The 11,019-nt window shown below is 44.7% G+C and overlaps 1 protein-coding gene across 1 annotated transcript; it reads right to left on the minus strand.

Annotated features, from left to right (window-relative positions):
• Positions 1–212: 212 nt before the first annotated feature.
• LOC308046310 (parvalbumin, thymic CPV3) lies at positions 213–2,806 on the minus strand (the record flags this gene model as incomplete). Its single annotated transcript, XM_080354042.1, has 4 exons — positions 213–238; positions 1,710–1,819; positions 2,254–2,386; positions 2,746–2,806. The coding sequence occupies 4 exons, from the start codon at positions 2,804–2,806 to the stop codon at positions 213–215; spliced, it is 330 nt and encodes a 109-aa protein (XP_080210168.1).
• Between the last annotated feature and the right edge of the window lie 8,213 nt (positions 2,807–11,019).

Consider the following 11,019-nt stretch of genomic DNA (forward strand, 5'->3'; position numbering starts at 1 on the left):
TTAAGGGAGGTGTCTGCTAAAGTAGAATTTAGAACATGGTAAATGGTCCACACAATGAAAAAGACCCATTAATCAGTGTTTCATTATGTTGCTAAGGCAATGAACAAATAACAGACACTGTCAAGATAAATAAGGGACTCCTGATTTTCAAGGTTTTGGAGCATCTTGTGCAGATTCATCCCAATTCTATCTTGTTTGGTCCTTTTGAACCTCTAAGACTGCACGAGTTCCTGGAATTCTGTGAAAGAGAAGAGAATGCTTACAGTAGAAATATTAAAATGAAAGGATTAGGAGTAAAGGATCAGTGGCTTATCAAGAGGTTTAGGATAGGAATGAAGAGAAAACAGTTACCTGATAGATGACCAGAGGGGAAGAAACATGTATGGAAGACATTGTCTAAACTTCTAAACAACACAAGGGAAGGCAGTGTTTTGCTGACATTTATAAGGAATCCTAAAATGTTCATGGTAGTTTTAGCCTCTCTCTGCATAATACTGACCTTGGGCAAAAATGATGGAATGGCTAATAAGGAATTTGAGTAAGAACTAGTGAAGAGCTGAAGAATGAGAAATGAGTTGATGTGTCTTATTAGCTGTTTGTAATGCTTCAGCAGTTGAGAAGTGTTGATTTAGAGCACAGTCTAAAGCCAAAATTGTTGTGCAGTTCCACATGGTGTGATACTGAAGTGTTGTACAATAAAATACTGTCGTTTGGAAGATCTTGTAAATGTTTGGCTTGTGTGAGTTGAGTATCTGATCAGTCCAGTCCCTGAACAGCTGTATCAGTATGTAGATTGCTTCATAAATCATGTGTGTTTATTCTGGCGCGTTTCCTAAGGAACTGGATTTAATTCCTTCCAAGGAAAGAAACAGTTCTGTCCTTGCAGCGCAGCGAGCCGGGAATCCGCGCCCCAGCGCGTCCCCGCGTGCCGCGCCTGTGGAGGCAGCTTGCCTCCCTCACGGGCCGCTTGCCGTTGGCCGCCAGCCCGCTGTGCGTGTGCCTGCCGTTCAAAGTGGGACACGGGAATGCAGAATGCTGAGTCGGGAGGGCTCTGCGTGGGCAGACATTAAATCGCACTCGCATTTCTGTGGTGTGAATGCAACATGCTGCTTCCTAAACCAGCCGCTCCTTCCTATCTGGTCCTTAGCCCGCCACTGAAGGTAAAGAAGCGTCCGTCCCCCTGCGCAGAGCCGGCTGTGGCGCCTCCCGTCCTGGTCCTGAGCTGCGTGCCACCAGCTCTTGTGTATGGTGAATGATTGCAGTGACTACTGGAACTTCTGTTGGGAGGCGACTGCTGGAAAAGAGCTAATGTTAGTGCTGGTGATTCTCCTGTATGCGCTGACTCCTGTGTCCTCAGTTTTCCATTTGTGTATTACGAGTGATGCTAGCGCTGCTTTACGTTGGTGTTAAGTGAGAGGAGAAATAAGGGGCGGTTCCTTTCAAAACAACTGGAAATTTGTGAGTGGGATGAGAAGGTTCCCCGGGGCAGCCTGCGTGGGTTTTATTTACTTGCTCGTGCACAAGGAGTTGCAGAGATCGACCTGTTAGATCAGGGGCCGTTTCTGCCCTTGAACAGGTTGCTACTGCAAGGGTTTCACTAAAATCACTGGAAGTACGTCAATGTGCTGGCAGTATTAAAGGAAGAAGAATCACACATCATTTACAACACATCCTGAGCAGCCTTATTCTATATATAAATAAATTAATACCTTCAGCCCCGATTTTACCATCCCCATCGTGATCTGCAGCTGCCAAGAAGGTCTTGGTTTCTGAGCTGGTTAACACTCTGGCTCCACACTCAAACCTCTGAAGGAAATACCTAGGAAGAAAATAACTTGGGTTATGATTTTCACGGAATATTATTCTCTTATGCTGCCTGCATAAACTGATCTCTTTGTGTAAATAAATCATTTACCGCATTAGCCAGTCCCCCGAACACTGCTTTGCTTGCCAAGCTAAATCTTAGTTGTATACATTTCTGCTTTGTAAGTCCAGCCCTGATACAATGGATTCTGCCCACTGCCAAAATTCAGTCTCAGGAAGTTATTTTCCTCTATACCGAGCATTAAAGGTGGTCATTTACTGATGTATTTTTCTTTGTGGGGATTATCTACTTCGATAGATCTTTGGCAGTCTGCCGCGGGTTTTATCAATGTTTAGCGTAACCTGTGCTCGCCTTTAGAGAACAGCCTGGAAAGAAACAGGTGCTGGTTTTTGAGTAGCCTCTAAATAGTGAACACCGAAAGTCCTTACTTGAGCTCGTCTTCCTCAATAAAGCCGCTCTGGTCGTTGTCGAGAATCCGGAAGATGTCCTTGAGCTGGCTGCTGCTCTTTTTAGACATGCCACTGATCTGAAAGAATTTTTTGGGACTAAAGGAATCTGGAGCTGAAAATAAATTAATAAATAGATTAACCTCAGACCATTATTTTCACTGTTTGTAAATGGTCTGAGAATGCTGCTTTGTTACATTTTAATTGTTCTAAACGTGAGTGCTGGATGAAGCCTGTCAAAGCATGAGTTTTACTGTGCTGTACCATACTGTCCTAAACATAAAAACATCACATGGGGATAAGTGACAAACTGACAATAAGCCCGTCATGAACAATGCACTGTGACGGCTGAGTGAAGAGGCGGCAGCGGTCTGTTTACACTACGCACTTGTTAAGTGTTCCTTTGGGACTGAGTTGAGGCCGCTGTGTGCTGCACAAAAGAACGGGGGTTTAGGGTTTTAGTTGTTTCCTCACCTTGGCAGTCCCGCAGAGCAGCAGCAATATCAGAAGGGCTTAGGATGTCTGTGAGGCTCATTTTAGACCTGTGCAAAATAGTATGTTAAGAACAGATTTGTGAAATGCAAATGCACGCTTCAACAAATTGATTGTTCTGTGCCTAACAAGACTTCCAACCAACATCACCGCTATTCCGAAACAAGTGAGAGGGTTTACTACATTGCTTCCTTAAAAAAAGCCATGCTGAAATAATACTTTTTAATGAGATGGATTACATAAATTATGTTGCGAGTTGATGATTTGTTTTTTTATCATTTACTTGCATCCTATTTCAGTACAGCACATTTTAAACCTCTGTGCAACCATTAACCAAATACTGTCTTACTGCAATGCAGGGCATCTGGCACTACAAATAACAGTATATGCAGTGGAAAAATAGAAGTCAAGAGATTCATTCCTGTTTTCTCCCCCAACAGCTCTGAAGAATGAAAAAGAAAACCAATACTTATCCAAATGAGGTCCATCCATATGTAATTCCAGCAGTTAAAATCATAGTCTTAGAGGAATGGTAATCGTACTTACTGCTGGTGCAGCTCTGCACAGTAATTTCACTCAAGGAAGCTCACCTTTATAGTCTTCCCAGCTAGGTAAAGGAAAAACAGCTGAGGAGATGCCGGGCAAAACAGAAATGTTGGCTCTGGCTTGCGAGTCTGGCTTATAAAGGATTCAAAAGGTGACAATAACCACTACTTAGGTTACTGTTTCATGGATCAAATGTTTGATTTGAGTCCTAGCTCAAATTTCTTCCTTAACTAATTAAACCTTTCTATTTATATCCTAAGATAATATGGACAAGAAGAGGTTTTTTAATAAATCTATTATGCTTGCACTTAAGTACAACTCTGCCATCCAAACGAGCCTTTCCATCTCCAGGTGTGCTGAAGGTGGGCAGTTAACTCTGGACCTCGACGGCGCTCACTGCGAGTTGGCTCCAGCAGTCAAACCCTTTGGAAAAGAGACCAGTTTGGTTTCCCCAGGTGTTTTGATCCTGTGGAATGTATAAAGGAAGCTGGAGAGAAAAGGACAGAGTGACAATAGGAAAGCATGCTGTCATCTTACAGCACACACATAACCTGCTTCCTTAATATGAAATTAAAATGGCAGGTATCAATAAGTGGGGGGTTATTGTATGTTTAAATAGCATTAGTTTTGGAAAAAAACACTAGAGAAAATTGGGAAGAGCAGATATGAGGCTCCTTCTCAGACAGAAATCTGTTTCCATCTTTTCGGTGATTATGTGGACAAAATAGAAGACCAATAGAAAACACATGTATTTTGGTTAGAGTTTACTGGATAACAGTCCATTGCAGCATCTAAAGTAAAGCTCTCCTGACACGTGAGCACTGTTTTGGTTTTTAATGAATGCAAATAGCATAGTATGCTGAATAAGTAATACTTTTTGTAGTAGCAAAAGTTACGAATTATGCTGTGGAGTAGACTAGAAGTAGTATATGTAAGCCTTGGTGTAAGTGGTACTATACATTCATATTGCTTTCGCTCTGAGATCTGCATGAAGTTATGATCTATCAGGTGGTGGCGGTAGGAATGACGCGCAGACTGTGGTTTCTACAAGTTAGTCCTGTAATAGCTTTCATCCTTCTAGGTACCTTTTTGTCCTCTGTTGTGAATTTTCTCCTTTATGATCTTCTCAGGTTGATATGGGTTTTAACAGAAGGCTTTTTACTGATTCCTCTTGACATTTTCCCTGCAAAAATGTTTCTGGAGAAGAGAATTCTTCTTAGACCCCTGCGATAGTGCCATAGATGTTACTTTATAGGGGCTTCCTTTATTTCTGCTTGCGCCCGCAGGCTGCTCGCTGAGCTGCTTGCTTTGCTTACAGGTTTTACTTGCCGTGCAACAGTAATTATTAAAAGCCAATGAGAACAAGGAAAATGATGAGATAAAGGTGAGTGTATAATACTCAAACTCAAAATATGTCTGCAACTAATTCAGGCATTGTATTAAAATACAAGCACCAAACGCTTAAAGAATGGCGTCTGGTTACCTCATACACTCTGCCACGGCTCACAAGGTGCTGAGCTATTTTTACGTGTATTCAACAACAGTAAAGTAGCCAGAATTAGTATTATATTAAAATATCTCAAAAGTGAGCTAATGGCTACAATAAGTTCACTATTATTGCTTATGAAGGGATCTTTTAATGTTTGAAATTCAACACTCCCAACAAAGCGATGCTAATCCTGGCAGAAAGGTGGTTTACAAAAGCCTAAAAGAGCTGAATTTCAGAATCAAGTTGATGTCACTGTATATTGATACAGGTGGAAATCTAAGGTTACTGGGGTTTATTTATTTATGAATGACACTTCATCTGAAGAACAGGTTTCCCTCCGCTGCAATTAGAATGACATAATCAGGGATGAGTATATTATGTAAGGGGATGTTTTAATTAGATAATCTATTTTACGGCTAAATTACCTGCCTGTTTTCCTTATTTCCGGGGTATGCGTTAGCTTAGGTGAGTGTTATCATTTTAGAGGTTCAAAAACTGACATCTATAAAAGAAATTTTCTAAAGGATATGCAGGCAATGTAGTGCTATAAAGAAAATACCTAATAATTCCGGTAGAACAGCTGCTAAGTAATGGGCAGTTAACAACAGTGCAAAATGTGGGACAGAGTCCGAGTTACCGCAGTTTCCAGGACGTTTAACATTTGTTCCTGTGACTTCGGATGCAGAGGACACATCAGCAGCTGTCTCAGGAGAGGTGTGACCGGGACACAGCAGTGTGATGAGAGGCGGTAGCGGCTGCTCCGGAGCCCACACAGCTCTGTCTTCACGCTGGTCGTGCTGGGGCCGCAGGAGCTGTATGGCGACCCTGGGTGACAGATTCTGCCTCTGTAATGACTTTGGAAGTCACTAAAACAGGGACTCGGTAACCTGTGAGGCTGATCGTTAATGTCCATGTCTTAATGGTGATGACAGAGAATTTTAGTGTGAATATAGCTATAATAATTGAAAAGGCCCTTTACAACAAAACAAGGTGTATCCTGGTGCTTCAAGTTGTCTCTTAAGGCACATGCTTTAATCGTATAGAAATAATTGCAGAATCTGATTTGAATGGTTGCTTGGGCCAGAGTCTTTTGTCATATTTAACAGAGACATTTAAGAACATGGTTTAGTATTTGACTTGTTTGGTACTGTGCATTATTGCAATGAAGGACGAAATCCAGGCCTTGGGAGCCTCAGTGACAAAGGTTTCTTTCCCCGCAGCAAGCAGAGGACATGGCCCCGAGCCCCGAGCAGAGACCTGGACCGTAGAACCCAGGATACGAGATCCATCCTGCAGCGCTCTGGGTGCGGAGCTCAGCAAAGACAGGTACTCCTCTCAGGAGGTGCATCTGATGTATTCTCCCCAGTTTAAAGGATGTCCTTGTTATTCTATGTAAATGAGACTGATATCTGTTTGAAAATGAGAGCAGAATAGGCTAACACAACTGATTAATAGTGTAACTGATTCATAGAGATTGTTCTGATCAGAACTTTCACTTCAAAAGCTGTCCTGGAAGGACTCTGCTAGAATTTAATACACTGTGTTTGTCTTTAAATGCACTTGCAAGTGCTTCTGTGACTCAGTAACACAATTTTCTGACTCTGACCCTAAACATAATTGTCTAAGAGGTTTCTGTCTGCTGTCAGCACTATAGACAGTGTCAGGTGGAGTGATCTTTAAAAGTCGAAATTGTTCAGGTTTTCTGAGTATTTTGAGAATAACTGCGTCCTAAGTTTGGAAGCTGTGAAACAGTCTGGATGCTGCTTTTTGTGACGTGTGAAAGACATGTCCAGCGGTACTATAGTGTTCCCAAAGGCTTTTTGCACATGGCTGTTTCACTGTGACCCATAGTGCAAGTAACACTGAAGGTGATCCCAACTCTTTCCGTGTTCACTGCCTGTCCTCACAGATGTCAGTGGGATTTCTGCCATTACCTTCAGCAGTAGGAGCATGTAGAACCCTTAGTATAACCTTAAAGTAAAAATACCCTATAATTAGAGTTAGCCTTATCATACATAATCCTCAAATGTCACTTGTTTAACAGAAATGGCCTTTTATTCCAGGGGAGCATTCTTGAAAGCTTCCCATGGAACCCCTCTCAAGGCGGGGAGCCCTGAGCGAGCTGGAGTTTCTAAAATCTAAGCCCCCGGTGTTGTCCCCAGCGTTCAGCGTGCGCAGCAGGATGCCAGGCCCGCAGCAGCAGGGCCCTGCAGCCCGGGCCGTCTCTGGCGGAGGGGTTCCCGAGCAGGTTTTCTCGGTCTGCGAGAGCCGGTGCAGTGGCGCCTCTCCGCTGGTTGCGCCTCTCCGCTGGTTGTGCCTCTCCGCTGGTTGTGCCTCTCCGCTGGTTGCGCCTCTCCGCTGGTTGCACCTCTCCGCTGGTTGCGCCTCTCCGCTGGTTGCACCTCTCCGCTGGTTGCCCCTCTCCGCTGGTTGCCCCTCTCCGCTGGTTGTGCCTCTCCGCTGGTTGTCCCTCTCCGCTGGTTGTGCCTCTCCGCTGGTTGCGCCTCTCCGCTGGTTGCGCCTCTCCGCTGGTTGTGCCTCTCCGCTGGTTGCGCCTCTCCGCTGGTTGCGCCTCTCCGCTGGTTGCCCCTCTCCGCTGGTTGCCCCTCTCCGCTGGTTGTGCCTCTCCGCTGGTTGTGCCTCTCCGCTGGTTGCGTCTCTCCGCTGGTTGCCCCTCTCCGCTGGTTGCCCCTCTCCGCTGGTTGTGCCTCTCCGCTGGTTGCCCCTCTCCGCTGGTTGCCCCTCTCCGCTGGTTGTGCCTCTCCGCTGGTTGCGTCTCTCCGCTGGTTGCCCCTCTCCGCTGGTTGCCCCTCTCCGCTGGTTGCCCCTCTCCGCTGGTTGCCCCTCTCCGCTGGTTGCGTCTCTCCGCTGGTTGCCCCTCTCCGCTGGTTGTGCCTCTCCGCTGGTTGTGCCTCTCCGCTGGTTGCACCTCTCCGCTGGTTGTGCCTCTCCGCTGGTTGTGCCTCTCCGCTGGTTGCCCCTCTCCGCTGGTTGCCCCTCTCCGCTGGTTGCCCCTCTCCGCTGGTTGTGCCTCTCCCGTTGGCGCTGGTTGCGCCGCTCCCGTTGGCGTGCGCCAGCCCTCCTCTGCGTGTCCAGCGGCCGGGCGGCTGCACGTGAGCTCCAGCAAATGCCTGGGTAGTTGAAGTCACCCATCAGAACCAGGTTCTGAGAGAACAAGTAGGTAAGTGTGTTCTTGTAGACAGAAAACGCTGTTTTCTCCACCCATCTGTTTAGTGGTAATAGTGAAGGAAGGAAAGGTCTAAAAACGTCTCTAGTCACAAGCTCTTCTTAACTTTCTGGAGAGATCACTGAAGCTGATATCAGACTTACCTTGTCATTAATTTTTTACTATTCTTAATGGAATGGCAAGTGGTGAAATTGTCTTAGATTTGTAGATCTAGCAGGGTAATCAATGTGGAGCTAAGTGTGGTTAAATAAAGGAGCTGACTGCTAACTCCAAAGTTATCTGAGCTGTCTGTGCCTATCTCACTTAGCCATTAATACTGGTATGGTGCTCGAGTATCTTCCAGCGACCCGTATTACATGGTGAAAATATACAACAGAATATCAGCTGAGATACATAGCATTTCCTGACCATAATAAGAGCTTTTAGCCCTGCCATCAGACTGCAGTTATTAATTTATGAGAATTTCCTTTGTTTATTGCTCTCCTGACATGCCATTGAAATCATAAATGTGAATTTGTTTGATGGATAATTCTTCTTTTCACTGTTAAGGAAAATTCTACAATATTAGGGCCTGATTCATTCGTTAGAGTTACTGAAAATATATTTTGGGTAATGTATAAGACCTGAACACATTATTGAGTATTCATTAAAGTCCTCTAGATTGCTTTAATTTGTGTAACATAATGATTTCCCCAGTGTTGTATTGATATTTCCTTCCTTCTCCATAATGTCGTATCATAAACGTGTTATGCGTCAGAACCACTATACCGTTAGCAGATAATTTTGATTTTTGATCTGCAACTATTGAAACATCTTCTTAAATAGCTCCAGCAGATACGGTACAAGGCAGCCACAGAGGTTTTTGCAAGACCACTGCCCAAGAACACACTCTGTAAGAGTTCAGTTTTTGGAAAAGAACACATAGGGTGCAAAGTGGACCCAACAACAGGTATTTATTCCCCAGCTACAAATTAGCACCACAGACCTTTCTTGAGACCTCCATCCTGCTCCCGAGGGCTAAGGCGCAGGGTCCCCCCTTTGGAAAACAGGATGGAACTGGCATTCTGTGTTCAGGGATAATTTAAACTGGGAAAACTGTGTCATCAGCAGACGCGGCCGAGTGGGAACTGGAGTTGTTCTGACTTGAATTAATTCAAGCAGGTAGAACGGTGTTGACTTCTTGTAAGTGGGACAATAGTGCCATCAGCTGGGCAGCACGGTGAGAGATTCCCTGCAGAATTTGGAATGTCCTGCTCCTTCAGCGATCTGGGTACATCTTGGATCCAGTTGATCTTGTATAAAAAACGACAACTTAATTAATGCTAGGTCCTGCCGTTTAATTAGTGTATGAAACGTAATCAGCTGCATAAAGAATGACATAAACACGTGTGGAGCATTAAATACACCTAATGATTAAACACCACTTATACCAGTTACCATGACCTCGTTTTACACCTGGGCATTCTGTTAATTCCAGTTTTTTACAACAGGTGCTGGCTATTTATGCAAATATTGAAAATGAAATAGCCCACACAGATGCTTTTATTTTCTCTTTCTCTTAATATTTTTACTAGAATCTGGAATGCCCCGGATTGAGCGGGCAGACTGGGTTCCAGTTCGGGTGGGCAGACTGGGTTCCAGTTCAGTCCCCCAGCGATACAGACGTTTTGCTCAAAGCCGGGTTGAAGTCGTGCTTGGCTGCCTCAGGTGTTTTCCAGTCATAGCAAATCACTTGCCAGCAATTGTTCATGATCTTGCAGGACACCAAATGTGTAAATAAATTGTAGGCTTGCAGTAAGAAAGATGGTTTATGGCACAGATATCTTGTCTTTATCTTGACTGCTTGTTGAGAGTTGACCAGGGCTCAAAAAAATAAATAGAAGAATAATAAAATTGGACATTTGAAAATCTCACAGTCAAAAAAAATACTTTCGTAATTTTTAGAGTTAAAATGGGCAAGTAGCCATACTTCCTCTGATAATCATTCCTTAAAAGCAACACATTGTATACTCATAATATTAGATACTTAAGAGAACCGAAGTGTTGCATTTTAAGTGTCGCATTGTAGTTCAATAGTAAAAAGCACTGAAATTTCATACATACACCAGTTTAGGTCCCAGTCCTGAAGAGCTCTCTGTAGATGAGGCGGGACTGACCACCTGTAGCCAAGGGCAGAATATAGGCTGGCTCCTGTGTCAAATCCGCTCTGCAGAGCAGAGCAGACCTGAGCACCTCGAAATCGCGTCCATGACATCCAACGTGTGGAGCAGGGCAGCTGCCGAGAGCTGTTGCCGAGTCTGGCAGGTACATAGGACTCCGTGTAATAAACGCAGTGTTACCGCCTGCTCCGGTTCTCTGTCCCCACCACTGTCCCCTGCTGCCAGGGGCACCTTGGCCTCAGCATCGGCCAGAGCTCGGCTCAGGAATCCTGGAGGGGACGAGCGGGTGAGACGTGCTCGGTGCTGGAAGCGCGCACAGTTTGGTGTGGGCCTGGGTGCAAAACGTCAAGCCTGAGTCAACTCTTGAGCCTCATTCAAAAGCTCCTTGTAAATATTTTTTAATGAAATGGCAACATTTCCTCCAGCTTCAGAGAGAATAAGGGTAAGGAAGGAAGGGAATGTTGCATCACAGCCTGTGAAAATCCTTGATGACATTTTGGTTTCATTGAATTAAAAAGGCAAAATTAAAACTGACTCCCCAGTGGCAGGATTCATCTTCCCTCCGGTGTTATCTTCTGTTCTTCTACGACATAGACTCTTAAGAGTGGCAAGAATTATGCTAACCTTGTGTTTTAACTTCAAAGTCAGATGGCTGTGATCTGGAAGGTGGAATTTGTGTGATAGAAAGAGAGATGAGAGAGAAACAGTCCTTTGAATTCAGTCCAGTAAAAAACGAACTGTAGCAGAGCTGCTGTTTTTCCCTTCGCAGTCTGCCAGTTGTCCCTACACGAAGCCGTGTTTTCGGGGCTCGCAGAGCGCGTTCTCCGTGCCATCAGCCTTTCCTCCGTTACCGGCCTTGCAGCTCCGGCAGCGCG

Source organism: Nesoenas mayeri (genome assembly GCF_963082525.1).
Source record: "Nesoenas mayeri genome assembly, chromosome: 15".
Lineage (NCBI taxonomy): Eukaryota > Metazoa > Chordata > Aves > Columbiformes > Columbidae > Nesoenas > Nesoenas mayeri.